This window comes from Brachionichthys hirsutus, chromosome 14 (genome assembly GCF_040956055.1).
Source record: "Brachionichthys hirsutus isolate HB-005 chromosome 14, CSIRO-AGI_Bhir_v1, whole genome shotgun sequence".
Taxonomy (NCBI): domain Eukaryota; kingdom Metazoa; phylum Chordata; class Actinopteri; order Lophiiformes; family Brachionichthyidae; genus Brachionichthys; species Brachionichthys hirsutus.
The window spans coordinates 13,001,024-13,023,040 of record NC_090910.1 but is presented as its reverse complement, the minus strand read 5'-3'; the positions used below and the strand labels follow the sequence as shown (position 1 = coordinate 13,023,040).

General features: G+C 53.2%; 1 protein-coding gene across 1 annotated transcript; it reads left to right on the top strand.

Annotated features, from left to right (window-relative positions):
• Positions 1-4,984: 4,984 nt before the first annotated feature.
• On the top strand, positions 4,985-21,990 carry LOC137903723 (phospholipase D1-like). Its single transcript, XM_068747862.1, has 25 exons — positions 4,985-5,123; positions 5,191-5,354; positions 5,431-5,573; positions 5,736-5,844; positions 6,547-6,612; positions 6,719-6,777; positions 6,870-6,962; positions 7,039-7,191; positions 7,315-7,464; positions 8,843-8,926; positions 10,784-10,865; positions 10,990-11,100; positions 11,174-11,356; positions 11,913-12,132; positions 12,397-12,525; positions 14,928-15,046; positions 15,272-15,385; positions 15,536-15,646; positions 15,739-15,827; positions 17,032-17,145; positions 17,278-17,327; positions 17,508-17,642; positions 18,181-18,334; positions 18,422-18,539; positions 19,066-21,990. Exons 1-25 carry the CDS (start codon positions 4,985-4,987, stop codon positions 19,288-19,290), a joined length of 3,114 nt encoding a protein of 1,037 aa, XP_068603963.1. The 3' UTR covers positions 19,291-21,990.
• The last annotated feature ends 27 nt before the right edge of the window (positions 21,991-22,017 follow it).

The window sequence follows — 22,017 nt, the reverse complement described above, 5'->3', positions numbered from 1 at the left end:
TGGGTAACAGACGGGCTCTAGTTAACCCGTCGGGTAACTAAACCCCGTGGACAGACGGGCTTTAGTTAACCCGTCGTGGGTAACAGACGGGCTTTAGTTAACCCGTTGTGGGTAACAGACGGGCTTTAGTTAACCCGTCGTGGGTAACAGACGGGCTTTAGTTAACCCGTCGGGTAACTAAACCCCGTGGACAGACGGGCTCTAGTTACCCATGACGGGTCTTCGGAACCCAGCTCCGCCGTTGGGTGAGGTCCAGCTGTAGATGTACCGGCCCCGTAGGGAGGGGCCTGGTTCCGGGGGGCCGTGCCAGTGCTCTGGAGGTGGACTGGTCGCTCTCCAACCACCAGTCCACACTCTGTGTTTATTTGTCTGGCCCGGGATTGGAACCGGTGTCCCTCCGGTTCCTGAGCCACTGTTTAGAACGCATCTCCGTCTTCTTCAGGTGTTTTGGAGAACGATGACGCAAAACGAAAAGCTTGGTTTATTCTGGTTCCCTCGGTTCTGGCGACGGACCCGTGGTGTAACATGGTGAGCTGGTTGCAGTCACACTTCCTGTTGCTCTGTGATGGACAGGAAGTTTAGACGGGAAGTCTGAGGACACAGAAGTTCTCTCTTGATCTGTGGATGGGTGTGTCCCCCTGAGCGTCAGGTCGACCTGTTCTTCCGGTCTGAGTGTCGTCAATGAACTGGGGCAGAGGTGAGTCCTCATGGGCGTGGCTCTGTTTGACTAGTCACGTAGCGGATAGAAGGAATGTTCCTCAGCCAGGACACGAGCACGTTCTTCAGACTCGTCCACGCAGCGCAGGTCGTCGTGTCCGAGTACGTTCTTCAGACTCGTCCACGCAGCGCAGGTCGTCGTGTCCGAGTACGTTCTTCAGACTCGTCCACGCAGCGCAGGTCGTCGTGTCCGAGTACGTTCTTCAGACTCGTCCACGCAGCGCAGGTCGTCGTGTCCGAGTACGTTCTTCAGACTCGTCCACGCAGCGCAGGTCGTCGTGTCCGAGTACGTTCTTCAGACTCGTCCACGTAGCGCAGGTCGTCGTGTCCGAGTACGTTCTTCAGACTCGTCCACGCAGCGCAGGTCGTCGTGTCCGAGTACGTTCTTCAGACTCGTCCACGTAGCGCAGGTCGTCGTGTCCGAGTACGTTCTTCAGACTCGTCCACGCAGCGCAGGTCGTCGTGTCCGAGTACGTTCTTCAGACTCGTCCACGCAGCGCAGGTCGTCGTGTCCGAGTACGTTCTTCAGACTCGTCCACGTAGCGCAGGTCGTCGTGTCCGAGTACGTTCTTCAGACTCGTCCACGCAGCGCAGGTCGTCGTGTCCGAGTACGTTCTTCAGACTCGTCCACGCAGCGCAGGTCGTCGTGTCCGAGTACGTTCTTCAGACTCGTCCACGCAGCGCAGGTCGTCGTGTCCGAGTACGTTCTTCAGACTCGTCCACGTAGCGCAGGTCGTCGTGTCCGAGTACGTTCTTCAGACTCGTCCACGCAGCGCAGGTCGTCGTGTCCGAGTACGTTCTTCAGACTCGTCCACGTAGCGCAGGTCGTCGTGTCCGAGTACGTTCTTCAGACTCGTCCACGCAGCGCAGGTCGTCGTGTCCGAGTACGTTCTTCAGACTCGTCCACGTAGCGCAGGTCGTCGTGTCCGAGTACGTTCTTCAGACTCGTCCACGCAGCGCAGGTCGTCGTGTCCGAGTACGTTCTTCAGACTCGTCCACGTAGCGCAGGTCGTCGTGTCCGAGTACGTTCTTCAGACTCGTCCACGCAGCGCAGGTCGTCGTGTCCGAGTACGTTCTTCAGACTCGTCCACGCAGCGCAGGTCGTCGTGTCCGAGTACGTTCTTCAGACTCGTCCGTGCAGCGCAGGTCGTCGTGTCCGAATACGTTCTTCAGACTCGTCCACGCAGCGCATCGTCGTGTCCGAGTGCGTTCTTCAGCTGGAAGTCAGGATGAGGTCACATTCATGAAAGGAGCAGCTGCAGATCAGTAACTGCTCACCTGCACAGGTAGAACCCGCCGGTCTGCAGACAGCCATTTGTGGGAACACGTGACAAACACCTTGTTACCACGAACGACAACGTTCCAGCACCAGGACTCCGGGAGACCTGTGGGGTGTTCTGGGGGTGAAAAGGGGAGGATCCAGTTCTCTGGCTCCACCCACCCGTGTGGCATTAAAAAAATCTACTTCATAAACTCAAATAATATATACTAGTACTGAAAGAGAGGATATTATACTGCAGTAATATTAGTACTGCGAGAGGATATAATACTCGTACTTTGAGAGGGTACTTGATGGTGTCTTACTCTCTTCCCCTTTATATTATTGCTGTTCCCGTGAGGTCTGACGTGAGGAATGTCGCGTCTCACCTGGTTGGGCTCCCAGCGTGCTGTGCTACTGGTTTAACTGGTTAACGTCATCTCATTGTACAAGTACACACAGGAAGAGGAAGTGGTTTACTGGACAAACAAGTAGCCTGATTCTAAATGACTGCTTCTTGATAATACTCTGGAGTTTCCTGGAGACGCGTGTACTGATGATGATGATGATGAAGTCATAGGGGGCATTCACCTCTGAATCACCGATCACCATTTCTGTTTGCACGATAAATAATTACTTCTTAAAATTATTGTCCTTATTGAGAATTTGAGTATTTGCTGCTCCACCCCCGTGTGGTCCTCTGAGTACTGATACCCCCCCCCCCGTGTAGTCCTCTGAGTACTGATACCCCCCCGTGTAGTCCTCTGAGTACTGATACCCCCCCGTGTAGTCCTCTGAGTACTGATACCCCCCCCGTGTAGTCCTCTGAGTACTGATACCCCCCCGTGTAGTCCTCTGAGTACTGATACCCCCCCCATGTAGTCCTCTGAGTACTGATACCCCCCCATGTAGTCCTCTGAGTACTGATACCCCCCCCATGTAGTCCTCTGAGTACTGATACCCCCCCATGTAGTCCTCTGAGTACTGATACCCCCCCCATGTAGTCCTCTGAGTACTGATACCCCCCCATGTAGTCCTCTGAGTACTGATACCCCCCCATGTAGTCCTCTGAGTACTGATACCCCCCCGTGTAGTCCCCTGAGTACTGATACCCCCCCGTGTAGTCCTCTGAGTACTGATACCCCCGTGTAGTCCTCTGAGTACTGATACCCCCCCGTGTAGTCCTCTGAGTACTGATACCCCCCCGTGTAGTCCTGAGTACTGATACCCCCCCCATGTAGTCCTCTGAGTACTGATACCCCCCCCATGTAGTCCTCTGAGTACTGATACCCCCCCATGTAGTCCTCTGAGTACTGATACCCCCCCGTGTAGTCCCCTGAGTACTGATACCCCCCCGTGTAGTCCTCTGAGTACTGATACCCCCGTGTAGTCCTCTGAGTACTGATACCCCCCCGTGTAGTCCTCTGAGTACTGATACCCCCCCGTGTAGTCCTGAGTACTGATACCCCCCCCCCCCCCGTGTAGTCCTCTGAGTACTGATACCCCCCCGTGTAGTCCTCTGAGTACTGATACCCCCCCGTGTAGTCCTCTGAGTACTGATACCCCCCCGTGTAGTCCTCTGAGTACTGATACCCCCCGTGTAGTCCTCTGAGTACTGATACCCCCCCGTGTAGTCCTCTGAGTACTGATACCCCCCCGTGTAGTCCTCTGAGTACTGATACCCCCCCGTGTAGTCCTCTGAGTACTGATACCCCCCCGTGTAGTCCTCTGAGTACTGATACCCCCCCGTGTAGTCCTCTGAGTACTGATACCCCCCCGTGTAGTCCTCTGAGTACTGATACCCCCCCGTGTTGTCCTCTGAGTACTGATACCCCCCGTGTAGTCCTCTGAGTACTGATACCCCCCCGTGTAGTCCTCTGAGTACTGATACCCCCCCGTGTAGTCCTCTGAGTACTGATACCCCCCCGTGTAGTCCTCTGAGTACTGATACCCCCCCGTGTAGTCCTCTGAGTACTGATACCCCCCCGTGTAGTCCTCTGAGTACTGATACCCCCCCGTGTAGTCCTCTGAGTACTGATACCCCCCCGTGTAGTCCTCTGAGTACTGATACCCCCCCGTGTTGTCCTCTGAGTACTGATACCCCCCGTGTAGTCCTCTGAGTACTGATACCCCCCCGTGTAGTCCTCTGAGTACTGATACCCCCCCGTGTAGTCCTCTGAGTACTGATACCCCCCCGTGTAGTCCTCTGAGTACTGATACCCCCCCGTGTAGTCCTCTGAGTACTGATACCCCCCCCCGTGTTGTCCTCTGAGTACTGATACCCCCCCGTGTAGTCCTCTGAGTACTGATACCCCCCCGTGTAGTCCTCTGAGTACTGATACCCCCCCGTGTAGTCCTCTGAGTACTGATACCCCCCCGTGTAGTCCTCTGAGTACTGATACCCCCCCGTGTAGTCCTCTGAGTACTGATACCCCCCCGTGTAGTCCTCTGAGTACTGATACCCCCCCGTGTTGTCCTCTGAGTACTGATACCCCCCCGTGTTGTCCTCTGAGTACTGATACCCCCCCCGTGTAGTCCTCTGAGTACTGATACCCCCCCGTGTAGTCCTCTGAGTACTGATACCCCCCGTGTAGTCCTCTGAGTACTGATACCCCCCCGTGTAGTCCTCTGAGTACTGATACCCCCCCGTGTAGTCCTCTGAGTACTGATACCCCCCCGTGTAGTCCTCTGAGTACTGATACCCCCCGTGTAGTCCTCTGAGTACTGATACCCCCCCGTGTTGTCCTCTGAGTACTGATACCCCCCCGTGTAGTCCTCTGAGTACTGATACCCCCCCGTGTAGTCCTCTGAGTACTGATACCCCCCCGTGTTGTCCTCTGAGTACTGATACCCCCCCGTGTAGTCCTCTGAGTACCTCTGAACTGAGCATGTGCTAGATATGAGCTCTGCTAGTTATTTAAGGTCGACCCTGAAGTTGAACCCTGAACCCAGGTTTGCTGTCCTCACCTGTGTCTCCAGGTGAGCCCCGGGCTCCAGACTGAGGTCGCCATGTTGAGGCAGTCCGAGCCGACCTCCAGCACTCTGCAGCTGGTCGCCAGCGACATGACCGGCATTATGGAGAACCTGGACACGCGCGAGCTGCACCTGGACGACGCCGACTACGACGCGTCCGACGCCGTCTTGCCGGGTGGGTCGCGGTTATCGGCGAGGCGTTCGCTGACCGCGCCCACGGCTGACATGTTTTTGTCCTGCAGGTGAGCGTTGGCCGTTCACGGTGATCTACGGCACCGTGGGGTTCAAGGAGGCCACGGACAAGGTCTTCCTGTCCTCACCTGTCAGTGTCAGGATCCTTGAAGTGGAGCGGTTCAACTCGGCTCAGGACCGCTTCAACGTCTCCGCCCAGAGAAGTGTCAGCAAGGTGACCACGACACGCGCCTCACGCAGGTGAGAGCGCCACGGAGGGCGGGTTCTAACGAGTGAATCCGCTCCCTCAGTCGATGCCGGCCGTGTTCAACATGGAGCTGAAGCACGATGAGTTTACCTGGCTGGTGAAGAGGAAGGAGAAACACTTCATGGAGCTCCACAGAGAGCTGAGGACCTACAAGGCCTTCATGAGGCTGCCGCTGCCCACGCGCAGGTAGACCCAGCGGGCCTCACCTGAGGAAGCAGTCGGAACCCTGCAACGCTACGTCTGCCTTTTCTCACCTTTTCCTGCATCACTTTCAAACCTGAGAAACAAACGTGCTAGCTTCACTTTTGGGATTTGAACCAACAACCTCTGAGCTGTCTCTCTCTGCAGCCACACGGTGAAGAGGCAAGCGGCGACAGACGAGGTGAGCCACATGCCCAACCTGCCCAGAGGTGGAGGAGATGACGTCGGCAGAGAAGAGCAAGTTTCCAGTCGCAAGGTAACGCCTCACCCGAACGCCTCACCCGAACGCCTCGCCCGAACGCCTCGCCCGAACGCCTCACCCGAACGCCTCACCCGAACGCCTCACCCGAACGCCTCACCCGAACGCCTCACCCGAACGCCTCGCCCGAACGCCTCGCCCGAGCGCCTCGCCCGAGCGCCTCGCCCGAACGCCTCACCCGAACGCCTCACCCGAGCGCCTCACCCGAGCGCCTCACCCGAACGCCTCGCCCGAACGCCTCGCCCGAGCGCCTCGCCCGAGCGCCTCACCGAACGCCTCGCCCGAGCGCCTCGCCCGAGCGCCTCGCCCGAGCGCCTCGCCCGAGCGCCTCGCCCGAACGCCTCACCCGAGCGCCTCACCCGAACGCCTCGCCCGAACGCCTCGCCCGAGCGCCTCGCCCGAGCGCCTCGCCCGAGCGCCTCGCCCCGAACGCCTCGCCCGAACGCCTCACCCGAGCGCCTCACCCGAGCGCCTCACCCGAGCGCCTCACCCGAACGCCTCACCCGAGCGCCTCACCCGAGCGCCTCACCCGAACGCCTCACCCGAGCGCCTCACCCGAGCGCCTCACCCGAGCGCCTCGCCCGAACGCCTCGCCCGAGCGCCTCGCCCGAGCGCCTCACCCGAGCGCCTCACCCGAGCGCCTCACCTGAGCAGCCGTTCTCTACTGTTCTCCATGATGCTCTCTGCTTTACGTTCCAGAGACAACTGGAGGATTACCTGAACAACCTGCTGAAGATGCCGACGTACAGGAACTACCACGCAACGGTCAGGAGCCCGTCGGGCCACATCAAGGAACGAGACGCACCTTCAAGTCCTGGAGAAGTTTGGAATGTGAACGGAAGCTTGTGGGTTCCTTGTTTTTGTCTTTCAGACGGAGTTCATCGATGTTAGTCAGCTGTCCTTCATCCACGACCTGGGACCTAAAGGCTTGTGAGAACCGCCTGTTAGCTTTAGCTTTAGCTGGTTTACGTACAACAACGTGCTAAATAGAGGACGCAGGCACACATTCTTCTCTTTTCCAGAGAAGGGATGGTGGTGAAGCGATCCGGCGGCCATCGGATCCCCGGGTTGAACTGCTGTGGAAACAGCAAGATGTGCTACCGCTGGTCCAAACGGTCAGTCAAAGGTCACAAACAAGCTAACGAACAAACAAAGGAGCAGTCCATGGCGGCTCACGGCGTCTTCCTGCAGCTGGCTGGTGGTGAAGGACTCGTTCCTGCTCTACATGAAGCCAGATTCAGGAACCATCTCCTTCGTGATGCTGGTTGACAAAGAGTTCAGCATCAAGATGGACTCCAAAGACACGGAGACGAAGCACGGCGTCCGTGTGGACAGCCTGTCCAGGTGGACACCTGTACCTGTTAGCTGGATTGTGTTGGCGGTTAACTATGTGTCTGCTGTCTGTGCTAGTGGTGTGCTAACATTTAGCCTTGCGTTAGCCACATTGCTAGTTTTCTCGGTGTGCAGGTCGTTGGTGCTGAAGTGCAACAGCTACAGACACGCCCGTTGGTGGGGTCAGGCCATCGAGCGTTTCATCTCGACTCACGGCTCCGCCTTCCAGAAAGACCACCGCTTTGGGTCCTTCGCCAGACAGGAAGAGGACATCCCTGCCAAATGGTAACCGTGGCAACCATCCCATACTGTCATGTTCCTGATGTCGGCGGTCTGGGGCGCCGACATCATGGTCCGTAAAGAATGTACTCGGACACGACGACCCGTGCTTTAGTGTGGACATTTTAAAACGATTCAAACGAGTGACGCTGCTGAGCACCTGGGTGACCCCCAGTCCGAGGCGTTAGTCCGAGGCGTTAGTCCGAGGCGTTAGTCCGAGGCGTTAGTCCGAGGCGTTAGTCCGAGGCGTTAGTCCGAGGCGTTAGTCCGAGGCGTTAGTCCGAGGCGTTAGTCCGAGGCGTTAGTCCGAGGCGTTAGTCCGAGGCGTTAGTCCGAGGCGTTAGTCCGAGGCGTTAGTCCGAGGCGTTAGCCGCTTTGAACCGGTCTCGCTGGAGTAATCCGAGCAGTGGGGGAAAGTGAGCTTCACCTGCTCCTCACCTGTCTCCCTGCTTGGCAACACGATACCGTCTGGGGGACGGAGTGGACTGAAACCGGTGCTGGCAGAAGAGTGTTAAGCTAATCGTCTTTAATTTAGTCCAGAGCGATTGAATCGAGTAATTCCATTAGAAAAAAGCTTCGACTGCGATCCTGTTGGCTCGAGGGTTCCTTTAGTTCGTGTTGCACGTTAAAATCACCGCGTGCCGCGGGAACTCAAGCCAAGCTTGTTTCTGCAGGAGAGGGGCGTGTCCGTGGGAAAGCCAGAGCAGAGCATTTTATTTATTTTTTATTAGCATTGAATGTTCTTGTGAAATTAAAGTGCAATCTTGATGCTACTGAGTGTGCACTTTAAAATAGATGTTATTGCATGCGTTAGCATTTGTTTTGAGGCTAATGCATGCTAATGCATGCTAATGCAGACACCGAACCTACCAAATGGAAGAAGCTTTCATCAGAACAGAGCGTGTCCCTACCGTTTTCCGTTCTGGAGTTATTGGCTGTTGAAAAGAGGCAGATGTAATCAAAATCAGCTAGTTTTCTCCGTTTTCTTTTGGAAAATGCTTTCTGTTTAGAGACACGTTTCCAGCTGATCTGTGACTTTAACTCTAATATTTATTGCTTTAGTGACATGTCAACAGTTGTTTACTCCTAGAAAACAATAACAGCAACACTGAGGAGGAGCTTTTGATGTTGTAATAACACATTTATTTACAAACTAGATTTACAAACCAACCACCAGATGGTGCCGTCAGGAGGGAACCGGCTACAATTGAACCAAAGTGTTGCCGACCCCATTAATGATCAGAATACCTGGACTGTCGTTTATAGGATTAGAATTTATCTTGGTTTCTTGGTGCTGCAAAAACAACACAGGAAGTAGAAAATAGAAAGTGTGTGTGTGTGTGTGTGTGTGTGTGTGTGTGTGTGTGTGCGCGTGTCTTTACAGGTATGTGAATGGGAGAACATACATGGAAGACGTTGCTGATGCTCTTGATAATGCCAAAGAAGAAATCTTCATCGCTGACTGGTGGTGAGTGTGTGTGTTGTATGTCTGAGTCTGAAAATTATGGATCAGGGTTATTGATTAAATTTTGTTTTGATCAACAAGCAAATCAAATAAGAACTAGTTCTGTCAAGATGCTAACGTCACTGCTAACTCGCGACTGTCGATCCTGATTCCTCCGCTACTCGCCGCTCCTCACTGTAAATGACTCTTATTGAGGTCCGTGTTTTGTTTAACACTTCCTGTATTATATTTTTGTGTTGTTGCATTTTCCTTTATTCCGCTTTTATTTTGAAGTGCTTCCTGCTTGACACTTGGCGCATGCCATGCAAACGGAAGTGTGACGGGTGCATGAAAACGAGACGTTACGAGATGTTCTCCAGCAGGAAGGAGATGTTCTCTAGCAGGAAGGAAAGGTTCTCTAGCAGGAAGGAAAGGTTCTCTAGCAGGAAGGAGATGTTCTCTAGCAGGAAGGAAAGGTTCTCTAGCAGGAAGGAAAGGTTCTCTAGCAGGAAGGAGATGTTCTCTAGCAGGAAGGAGATGTTCTCTAGCAGGAAGGAAAGGTTCTCTAGCAGGAAGGAAATGTTCTCTAGCAGGAAGGAAATGTTCTCTAGCAGGAAGGAAATGTTCTCTAGCAGGAAGGAAAGGTTCTCCAGCAGGAAGGAGATGTTCTCCAGCAGGAAGGAGATGTTCTCCAGCAGGAAGGAGATGTTCTCCAGCAGGAAGGAGATGTTCTCTAGCGGGAAGGAAATGTTCCGACAGAAAGATGGCCGTCCACCATGAGCCTAGGTTCTGTCCAAGGTTTCTGCCTGTTAAAGGGCAGTTTTTCCTTGCCGCCGTTGCCAGAGTTCTTGCTCTTGTGGGTCAAGTTGGGTTCTGTCTTTCCTTGCAGGTCTTTCCCTGCTAATCCTGTAGATCAGTGGTCCCCAACCACTGGGCCGCGGCCCGGTACCGGTCCGTGAGGCATTTGTTACCGGGCCGCACAGAAAGAATAACTAATGTATACAATTTCTGTTGTATTGATTATTAGCGTCTAAAAGGTGTTTTATTTTGAAAAACGACTGGATTTTCGCCAACGTAACATTCGCCTTTGAATTTTCATGCTTTACGTGATTCATTACTAAAAACAGACGTGAACTAGCGAAAATTAAATTCAAAAACAAACGTCTTTGGAGAGCTTCTTTGCTCATGGGAAAGTCCAACTGAGAAGGAAGGAGAAAAGAACTTATTTTAACAGATAAATCAGGAGTCAGACTTAAAGCACGGTTTATCTACAACAGCTGATTATCTTTGTTAATGGGCAGTTCAAAACTGCTTCGGCACATGGAGACCCAGAACCCTGGATTAAAAGACAAAAACCTGGATTAAAAGACAATAATATGGAATTTATGACAGAAAAAATGTGAACATGAAGGACAGAAGCAATTATTGAGACCAGAATTAATGGTGAGTAGATATTGTTGTAATACTTGTTTAATAGTTATTACAAGCGCATAATATAAAGTTTATTGGTAAGATCATGTTCCCCTTTTATTTAATTATTTATCCGAAAAGGTTGGGGGCCGCCGCTGTAAAGTGCCTTGAGATGACTTCCTGTTATGGTCTGGCGCTATTCAAATAAAACTGAATTGAATTCCCTAGAGGCAAGGACATGTTCTCTCGCCTTCTCTCGCGTTCTCTCGTGTTCTCTAGCGTTCTCAAGGCTGCAGAGAACCAGTCATCTTCATCAGTGTCTGCCCGGGTTTAGCTACACACTATTTGAGAGTGTTGCAGGACAGTCTGAACATAGGGGTGTCTGAGCAATGTCGTTATCCCGTGTGTTAGCTGTTAGCTGTGTGTTAGCTGTTAGCTGTGTGTTAGCTGTGTGTACGTGACGCTCCTCAGGCTGAGTCCGGAGATCTTCCTGAAGCGGCCGGTGGTGGAGGGGAACCGCTGGCGTCTGGACTGCCTACTGAAAAGAAAAGCGGTGAGTTTCATCTTCTGGAATACAACCGTTCTTCTCCTTCTCCTGTTTGATCCACTGTGTGAAGATTGGTATTCATTTTGACAAAACATAAGGCTGATGTGCAGTACATATGATGTTGTCATAGCAACAAGGTGTGCGGATCTTTGTAATGCTCTACAAGGAGGTAGAGTTGGCTCTGGGCCTCAACTCAAGATACAGCAAGAGAACGCTGCGACATCTTCATCCCAACATCAAGGTGAGCTGGTTTGTGTGTTCCTCATCCTCGACGACCGCAGAGCCAGCCTGAGCTCGCCAATTCCTCTCCTCAGGTGATGCGTCACCCAGACCACGTCTCCTCCGCCGTCTACCTGTGGGCACATCATGAGAAGCTCGTCGTCATTGACCAATCAGTGGCATTTGTTGGTGGGATTGATCTGGCATATGGTCGTTGGGATGACAAAGAGCACCGTCTGACAGATGTTGGGAGTGTCACGCTGTCACACCTGGAGCAGGTCAGACACTCTGACTTCTGCTGCTCCAGCTAAAGGAGCCCAATGCATTGAAAACGGGTCCGTGTGATTCAGTCTGTAAGCAGCAGTAAAATCCTCCATGATTCAGCTTTCATCGTCTGAAGCATTAAATTATCATTCCTCACTGACTGATGGAATGCTCCCGTACCTCAGACAAAATAAATAAATCTGGTTTTATACTCCCACCAAACACTTGGAACGGGATATGGTCCACCTATGGCCATGACTCCCCAAAAACCAAGACTTGGACTGCTCTGTGCAGCCCTGAACATGTACACTGATGGCTGGTGTTGGGAGGACGACGCACTAATATGGCGAAACCCGGTCCTTCATACCGGCACCAATTAATTAGTATGGCTTTAATGTGTTCTGAGTACAGCTGGCAGTGAACAGGGGATGACAGGTATGTAGTTGGTTCGCGTGTTTATGTAGATTTAGTCATATTTGAATTTGGGATTTTCACACTTGGAGTCCTGAGACTTTTTCGTGAAAGTCTCTTCCTTTCATCTCATTAATTAAGTGACTTGTGCAATCTCAGGCTGCAGTTGCCAACTCCAATATGGCCGCCCCAGCCAATGGTGGTGGTGCCATCTCCCAGACCGAGAGGAAGGGTATTTTTACGGTGATGGACTCAGCGGACCAGCCCAAACTCAAAGGTCAGGGGAGGATGAAGAGGACCCGGCTCACCATCAAGAGACACCTGCAGAAGCACGGACTGGCCCACACGGACAGCGACAGTGACCTGGACAAAGAAGAGGGTGAGTTGATAGCTCACATTAGCTATGATGCTAGCTCTGGAACGGACCTTTAGGAGACTACCGATGGCCTCTAAAGGAGGTTTTATTTGCATCCTGACCAGTTTGCCCCTCCTCAGACCCTTAATCCTGGATTCGAGTCCTGCAGTTGACTCAAATGTCCATCGCACTGGATTGTTTGCTGGTTATGCCTGGTCTTCTGGAATATCATAATATTCACTGGTTGTCCTGATCTTGAAATACTGTATGGTCATATTTGTTTTCTAGAAGGTGGATCAATCCCTGGTCTAAATACAGATGTCAGAGAGTTGTATGGAAACACACGTTTCTGGCATGGGAAGGACTACTGCAACTTTGTGTACAAAGACTGGGTCCAACTGGACAAACCCTTCGACGGTAGGCAATGACAGACCCTTAGAAAGTAGACCGACGACGACAGCCCCTCTGAGGGTGGACCGACGACGACAGCCCCTCTGAGGGTAGACCGACGACGACAGCCCCTTTGAGGGTAGACCGACGACGACAGCCCCTTTGAGGGTAGACCGACGACGGCAGCCCCTTTGAGGGTAGACCGACGACGACAGCCCCTTTGAGGGTGGACCGACGACGACAGCCCCTTTGAGGGTAGACCGACGACGACAGCCCCTTTGAGGGTAGACCGACGACGACAGCCCCTTTGAGGGTAGACCGACGACGACAGCCCCTTTGAGGGTAGACCGACGACGACAGCCCCTTTGAGGGTAGACCGACGACGACAGCCCCTTTGAGGGTAGACCGACGACGGCAGCCCCTTTGAGGTAGACCGACGACGACAGCCCCTTTGAGGGTAGACCGACGACGACAGCCCCTTTGAGGGTAGACCGACGACGACAGCCCCTTTGAGGGTAGACCGACGACGACAGCCCCTTTGAGGGTAGACCGACGACGACAGCCCCTTTGAGGGTAGACCGACGACGACAGCCCCTTTGAGGGTAGACCGACGACGACAGCCCCTTTGAGGGTAGACCGACGACGACAGCCCCTTTGAGGGTAGACCGACGACGACAGCCCCTTTGAGGGTAGACCGACGACGACAGCCCCTTTGAGGGTAGACCGACGACGACAGCCCCTTTGAGGGTAGACCGACGACGACAGCCCCTTTGAGGGTAGACCGACGACGACAGCCCCTTTGAGGGTAGACCGACGACGACAGCCCCTTTGAGGGTAGACCGACGACGACAGCCCCTTTGAGGGTAGACCGACGACGACAGACCCTTTGGGGGTAGACCGACGACGACAGCCCCTTTGGGGGTAGACCGACGACGACAGCCCCTTTGGGGGTAGACCGACGACGACAGCCCCTTTGAGGGTAGACCGACGACGACAGCCCCTTTGAGGGTAGACCGACGACGACAGCCCCTTTGAGGGTAGACCGACGACGACAGCCCCTTTGAGGGTAGACCGACGACGACAGCCCTTTGAGGGTAGACCGACGACGACAGGCCCTTTGAGGGTAGACCGACGACGGCCAGCCCCTTTGAGGGTAGACCGACGACGACAGCCCCTTTGAGGGTAGACCGACGACGACAGCCCCTTTGAGGGTAGACCGACGACGACAGCCCCTCTGAGGGTAGACCGACGACGACAGCCCCTTTGAGGGTAGACCGACGACGACAGCCCCTTTGAGGGTAGACCGACGACGACAGCCCCTTTGAGGGTAGACCGACGACGACAGCCCCTTTGAGGGTAGACCGACGACGACAGCCCCTTTGAGGGTAGACCGACGACGACAGCCCTTTGAGGGTAGACCGACGACGACAGCCCCTTTGAGGGTAGACCGACGACGACAGCCCCTTTGAGGGTAGACCGACGACGACAGCCCCTTTGAGGGTAGACCGACGACGACAGCCCTTTGAGGGTAGACCGACGACGACAGCCCTTTGAGGGTAGACCGACGACGACAGCCCCTTTGAGGGTAGACCGACGACGACAGCCCCTTTGAGGGTAGACCGACGACGACAGCCCCTTTGAGGGTAGACCGACGACGACAGCCCCTTTGAGGGTAGACCGACGACGACAGCCCCTTTGAGGGTAGACCGACGACGACAGCCCCTTTGAGGGTAGACCGACGACGACAGCCCCTTTGAGGGTAGACCGACGACGACAGCCCCTTTGAGGGTAGACCGACGACGACAGACCCTTTGAGGGGTAGACCGACGACGACAGCCCCTTTGAGGGTAGACCGACGACGACAGCCCCTTTGAGGGTAGACCGACGACGACAGACCCTTTGAGGGTAGACCGACGACGACAGACCCTTTGAGGGTAGACCGACGACGACAGCCCCTTTGAGGGTAGACCGACGACGACAGCCCCTTTGAGGGTAGACCGACGACGACAGCCCCTTTGAGGGTAGACCGACGACGACAGCCCCTTTGAGGGTAGACCGACGACGACAGCCCCTTTGAGGGTAGACCGACGACGACAGCCCCTTTGAGGGTAGACCGACGACGACAGCCCCTTTGAGGGTAGACCGACGACGACAGCCCTTTGAGGGTAGACCGACGACGACAGCCCCTTTGAGGGTAGACTGACGACGACAGCCCCTTTGAGGGTAGACCGACGACGACAGCCCTTTGAGGGTAGACCGACGACGACAGCCCCTTTGAGGGTAGACTGACGACGACAGCCCCTTTGAGGGTAGACCGACGACGGCAGCCCCTTTGAGGGTAGACCGACGACGACAGCCCCTTTGAGGGTAGACCGACGACGAGACACACTTGATTTGATAATTTCATCTCGATGTTTCTGCTGTTTTAGATTTCATTGACAGGCACATGACTCCCAGAATGCCTTGGCACGACATTGCCTCAGTGGTTCATGGGAAAGCAGCTCGAGACGTGGCGAGACACTTCATCCAACGGTGGAACTTCACTAGGGTCAGATGTTGTTCTGTTGATCTTGGAAGGGTTAAAGCAGGGGTCGGCAACCTACGACACGCGTGTCATGGCTGGCACTCGTAGGCAAACGATTTTCTGTTGTATCATATTTAGTCGCTGGGTTTCTAAGTCAAATCACGAGTACCGGTACCCCCTTGATGAGGGTGAATGAGGTGATCAGGGGACCACTGCAGTTCCTTGAGTCAATGTGTTTGCTGTGTTCAGCTGGTGAAGCCGAGGTACCGTTCTCTTTCATACCCGAACCTGCTGCCCAAGTCCCACACCACGGCCGGGGAGCAGCGGTACCAAGTTCCCAACTGCATCAACGCCAATGTCCAGGTTGGTTCTGAGTTCATGTTGCCTGGGGCAAACCGGGGTTCAGACCCAACCACTGACTCTCCAATAAGTGGACCAGAATTTCAGAGATGCGGATGATCAGAATATTAATCTGTTAACGTCTGCTCGTGTGTCTCACCTGTCTGCTGTTAGATCCTCCGCTCAGCCTCCGATTGGTCCGCTGGCATCAAGTACCAAGAGGAGTCGATCCACAACGCGTACGTCCACGTCATCCAGAACAGCAAACACTTCATCTACATAGAGGTACGTGTCTGCTGAGGGGGAAGCGAGCCCTGACCTGTGACTGAAAGGTTCGGAGGACCAGGTAACCACAGCGTGAGCATTGTTCCTTTCAGAATCAGTTCTTCATCAGCTGTGCAGACAACCGGCACGTCTTTAACAAGATCGGGGACGCCATCGCTGAGCGTATCATCAGAGCCTACAGGTAACGACACCGGGGTACCTAAACGACACCGGGGTACCTAAACGACACCGGGGTACCTAAACGACACCGGGGTACCTAAACGACACCGGCGTACCTAAACGACACCGGCGTACCTAAACGACACCGGCGTACCTAAACGACACCTGGCGCTGAAACGACACCGGGGTACCTAAACGACACCTGGCGCTGAAACGACACCGGGGTACCTAAACGACACCTGGCGCTGAAACGACACCGGGGTACCTAAACGACACCGGGGTACCTAAACGACACCGGCGTACCTAAACGACACCGGCGTACCTAAACGACACCGGCGTACCTAAACGACACCTGGCGCTGAAACGACACCGGGGTACCTAAACGACACCTGGCGCTGAAACGACACCGGGGTACCTAAACGACACCGGGGTACCTAAACGACACCTGGCGCTGAAACGACACCGGGGTACCTAAACGACACCGGCGTACCTAAACGACACCGGCGTACCTAAACGACACCGGCGTACCTAAACGACACCTGGCGCTGAAACGACACCGGGGTACCTAAACGACACCTGGCGCTGAAACGACACCGGGGTACCTAAACGACACCGGCGTACCTAAACGACACCGGCGTACCTAAACGACACCGGCGTACCTAAACGACACCTGGCGCTGAAACGACACCGGGGTACCTAAACGACACCGGGGTACCTAAACGACACCTGGCGCTGAAACGACACCGGGGTACCTAAACGACACCGGCGTACCTAAACGACACCGGCGTACCTAAACGACACCGGCGTACCTAAACGACACCTGGCGCTGAAACGACACCGGGGTACCTAAACGACACCTGGCGCTGAAACGACACCGGGGTACCTAAACGACACCGGGGTACCTAAACGACACCGGGGTACCTAAACGACACCTGGCGCTGAAACGACACCGGGGTACCTAAACGACACCGGGGTACCTAAACGACACCGGCGTACCTAAACGACACCGGCGTACCTAAACGACACCGGGGTACCTAAACGACACCGGCGTACCTAAACGACACCGGCGTACCTAAACGACACCGGGGTACCTAAACGACACCGGCGTACCTAAACGACACCGGGGTACCTAAACGACACCGGGTGGCGCTATGTTGTTTGTTTCTGCTCCTTGTCTGCTGATTAAATCTTTTGTGGATCTTGTCGTCTGCCTTCTCGTACTCCAGGGAGGGTAACCGGTACCGGGTGTACGTGGTGACTCCTCTGCTGCCAGGCTTTGAAGCTGACATCAACACCGGGGGAGGCAGCGCCATCCAGGCCATCATGCACTTCAACTACAGGTGAGTGCCCTGTTTGATGTTTAATCCAGGAAGCGGGCCCCGTTCCTGGTGACGCTGGCGCTCTGCTCCGGAGTCAACATTTGTGTTGTGAGGATTGTGGAACTGCTTTTCATTCTTTGGTGTTTCTGTCAGGACCATGAACAGAGGGGACCAGTCTATCATCTCCCAGCTCAAGAGAGAGAGTGAGTGAGAGAGAGAGAGACAGGTGTTGATGTCACAACCTGCAGAAATGGTCACATGACAGGTTGCTGGAAGAGACGAATACCGATTGACCTGCTGGAGACGCTTACGTCGAGGAGAAATATGTGCTGGTGGGTGAACTGGTACAGTGACCCGGTCCTGACTGGTTGTTGTGTTCCCAGTGGGAGACCAGTGGATCAACTACATCTCCATCACCGGCCTGAGGACTCACGCTGAGCTGGAGGGGAAGCTGGTGACGGAGCTCATCTACGTCCACAGCAAGATGCTGATCGCCGACGACAACACAGTCATCATCGGTATAGATGTAGAAACTCATCTCCAAGTCTGTCTTCCTGTCCCCTGAGGGGTCGCCACAGCAACCCAACCTTCTCCACTTCACCCTGTCCTTTGCATCGTCCTCCCCAACACCAGCCACTCTCATGTCCTCCCTCACTACGTCCATGTCTCTTCTCCTGGGTCGTCCTCTAGTCCTGTTCCCCGGCAGGTCCATCCTCAGCATCCTTCTACCGATATAGTCCCTGTCTCTCCTCTGGACATGTCAGACACAATTCTTCACCTCCTTTCCACATTCTCTCCATCACTCTGCTCTGTTGACCCGAGGTACCTGAAGTCCTCTCCCTTCTCTAGGTCTAGTCCTTGTAGCTTCACTGTTCTCCCTGGGACCTTCTCATGTACACACATGTCCTCTGTTTTACTGCTGCTCTCCTTCACCCCTCTTTTCTAGGGCATATTCATGTTAATCTTTTGTATTGTCCACTTCTGTACCAGTGGTCCGGTGACAGAACCAGTTTCCTGCTCGCCAACTAACTCGTACGTTCTTTTGTGTCGATGCAGGATCTGCCAACATCAACGACCGAAGCATGCTGGGAAAGCGGGACAGTGAGGTGGCGGTGATTGTGGAGGACAGGGAGACGGTGACGGGGGTGATGGATGGGCAGATTTATCAGGCTGGGAAATCTGTGCTGCAGCTTCGCCTCGAGTGTTTCAAGTACGGAAACATGCTGGTTTGATTCTGTCACTTGAGCAATGAGGATAATATTTAATTGTCTTTCTTTTCCTTGTCCGTTTGTCCCAGGACTATTCTGGGAGGCCACGCCGATCCCTCCATCGAAGTGTCCGACCCCATCAGTGACCAGTTCTACAAGGAGGTCTGGATGACCACCTGCGCCCGAAACGCCACCATCTACCAGAAGGTGCGGGGCTCTGCACAAAACTCTATCAAATTTAAAGTTGTCGTGTTCCTTTTTTATTCCCCATCGTGAAGTGGGGGGAGTCATTCATGCTACCATTTAGCTTCCCCCAATGCGCAGGCGATGCATTCGGGGTGTACCCCGCCTTTCGCCCACAGCAAGCTGGGATTGGCTCCAGCAACTCCCGTGATCCGCCAAAGCGAAACGGCTGAAGAAGATGGACGGATGGCTAAACATTCATTGTATCACGCAGGCGCTGAGGAAACGTTGACGGTCCAGTGACAAACACATGGCTGCCCCAGCCAATCAATTATCAATAACGTCTCTAAAGCTGGAGCGGACTGGCGGGCTAAAATCAATAATTACAGACCTGGAAGAACACGTTTAGAAAGTTACTATTGCTCATCCAATAGGATGCTGCTGTTGTTGTCAGACAACGAAACTATGACACATTCTAACGTTGCTGGTGTGATCAGAACCAGTCCCCCCGTCCGGACCCCCTCTGACCCAGCTGCCATCTTGTCTCCAGGTCTTTCGTTGCCTGCCCTCCAGCGACGTTCACAGCACCCAGGAGCTGGACGGCTACCTGGCCAAGCCCGGCCTGGACGAGTTGGACCCGGGCCGCGCTCGCAAGGAGCTGGGGAAGATCCGTGGCTTCCTGGTCCAGTTTCCTCTCCAGTTCCTGTGTGACCAGAACCTGCTTCCTCCCATTGGCTCCAAGGAGGCCATGGTACCCTTGGAGGTCTGGACCTGAGGCTTCAGGTGTCAGACGGCTGACACAGGAACCAACCTGGCGCCATTGTGGAGGGAATAGGAGGTGTAACACACCGTGGTGGTCACATGACGTTGTTGTGTCTCACTTTGCCCTGAATTTGGTCTTGTATGTTGTCTGGGTAAAAACAAAAGCGAAATAAAACCCGTAAATGTCAGAACTACTAGTTCACAGTACAGAACCTGGGTGGTAGCCCTGACCTTAACTTAGCATTTATGCTAGCAATAACCTCAACATACATCCAGCCTCTGACTCCATTCCAACTTACTGAGCAACATGCTAAGTAGCAGCTAACAGCCAGTTCCTCCAGATGATCCCATATGATAATCCAAAACTAATCATCTCCAGCTTTCTTTAAAGGCAACATTTGAGAGGCAGGTTCTGCCTGTAAGACCAATTTCAGGGCTGACGCTTCTCCATTTCTGGGCTGAGCTGGTTGACTGTTGACTGGGTCAACAGTTAGGAAGACCTCCACGGTGCTGTCCGTGCCTCCTGCTGCTGCTGCTGCTCCTCTCAACACTATGCAACGTCCAGCGCTGACCTCCTCCGGAGGCGGCGCCATCGGCCATCACTAAAGACTCGTGCAGGGAGCTCAGCCGTCTCCATGTCAAATTCTGATCACAAGTGCCATAGCTTGAGGCCTCCTCCCCGACCTGGAGTGGCCTGACCCCTCTGGAGGCATTTCACAGTCCAGAGACTGTCCCACTGTGCCATTTGGTTTAAGGGTTCTGCATTTAAGTCTTTGTTAGGAGGTGGGAAATGTTGGTTTGTGTGGTCAAGTGAAAGTTTTCTTCCACCTTCTTTGTGATATTTTGGTGCAGCAGGACAAAAACTAGTTTTGATTTAATGCTCAAGTGAATTCAGCATGTAGCAAAGCAACATTAGCATTCATCTAGTTTTTGATCCCCACTCTTTGCTGCTAAAGGCTAAGCTACGATCGATCACCTTCACTGGCGAAGCGCCGGGGTAACAACAGCTAGCTAATGCTACTGACGTGCTTTAGTTGCTTGGGGGCAGGAAACGGGCTAGCACTGATCCTGAGGATTTGGACTTCATTCCAGGTCCAGTTTTCCCAGACCAATAGTGATTCTGTTTTAGCTCCAACCCCACCTGAGAGATTTGAGTCTTTAGCTGCATCATGCTATGCTGTATTCACCTGCCAGGCCCCGTGGAAACAATGCTAATAACAGTGTAGGTGCGAGAAAGCTAAACCTTGGAGCGACAGGAGGCCTCTAGGGTGTGACGTGATCATTCTCTTACCAAAAGTCATCTGGTCTGTTTTCAGAAAGGATACTCAATTTACATTCCTAGAACGAAACAAATCAAAGGTTGATAAATGCTAACGAAGCTAGCAACAATCATGTTCCTTACAAGATAAATTAACAGATGAGGTTTAAAATGTGAAGTATGGCTCTCTTCCATTGATTAAGAAATAAAGATTGAACTTTAACAGTTTAAAATGAAACATTGATTTGTAGCTTCTGTATTGCAGAGCATCGTCTCTGGAGTTGTGAAAGCAGCATCATTATTAATCCTGTCTCCTTCATTGGTGTGTAAAGGTCAACTGCATGGTGCTGTAAATATTAGCGGCGCTAACAATGACAGCCACTCCATGGTATGGATGCATGAATGCTACAAGCTCCAACTCCGAGGTTGCTGCTGATGCTAACTGTGGCTCCCCTTTTTAAGCCTTCTGTCAGCAGCATGAACATCTGCAGCGTCCCTGGAATACAGCAAAGTAACGTGAAATGAGAACATCTGTCAACGTCTGGAGCTGCAAACAGACAGAGCTGTTAGAGCTTCAGAGCTGTCAGAGCTGGTAGAGCTGTCAGAACTTTAGAGCTGTCAGAGCTTTAGAGCTGGTAGAGCTTTAGAGCTGTCAGAGCTTTAGAGCTTTAGAGCTGGTAGAGCTTTCAGAGCTTTAGAGCTGTCAGAACTCTAGAGCTGTCAGAGCTTTAGAGCTGTCAGAGCTTTCAGAGCTTTAGAGCTGGTAGAGCTGTCAGAACTTTAGAGCTGTCAGAGCTTTAGAGCTGGTAGAGCTTTCAGAGCTTTAGAGCTGTCAGAACTCTAGAGCTGTCAGAGCTTTAGAGCTGTCAGAGCTTTCAGAGCTTTAGAGCTGGTAGAGCTTTCAGAGCTTTAGAGCTGTCAGAACTCTAGAGCTGTCAGAGCTTTAGAGCTGTCAGAGCTTTCAGAGCTTTAGAGCTGGTAGAGCTGTCAGAACTTTAGAGCTGTCAGAGCTTTAGAGCTGGTAGAGCTTTCAGAGCTTTAGAGCTGTCAGAACTCTAGAGCTGTCAGAGCTTTAGAGCTGTCAGAGCTTTCAGAGGTTTAGAGCTGGTAAAGCTGTCAGAACTTTAGAGCTGTTAGAGCTTTAGAGCTGGTAGAGCTTTCAGAGCTTTAGAGCTGGTAGAGCTTTCAGAGCTTTAGAGCTGGTAGAGCTTCAAAGCTGTCAGAGCTTTTGAGCCGCAGACAGATGAGCTCAGCAAAGAGAAACAATTTTAGGCAGAACTGAGATGACAGCAGAAATGTGGCTGCAGGTATGGTCTGATCAGGTGTTCTCTGCCTTTGATCTGTCTCCATGAAATGCACTATTTGCACAGTTTTCTCTGACTCATTGATCTGCAGCTTTCTGTGAAATGATGGGATCAATAAATAAAAACTAAGTCATTGCAGACTGTCATTAACACGCACATCCATGAACCTCTGATGTCA

Bases quoted from the DNA above. Each gene is read 5' to 3' on its own strand.
- LOC137903723 (XM_068747862.1), top strand. From the start codon at position 4,985: ATGTTGAGGCAGTCCGAGCCGACCTCCAGCACTCTGCAGCTGGTCGCC. The intron at 7,465-8,842 runs GTAACCGTGGCA...GTGTCTTTACAG, and splicing joins GAGGACATCCCTGCCAAATG to GTATGTGAATGGGAGAACAT. The intron at 18,335-18,421 runs GTACGGAAACAT...CGTTTGTCCCAG, and splicing joins CTTCGCCTCGAGTGTTTCAA to GACTATTCTGGGAGGCCACG.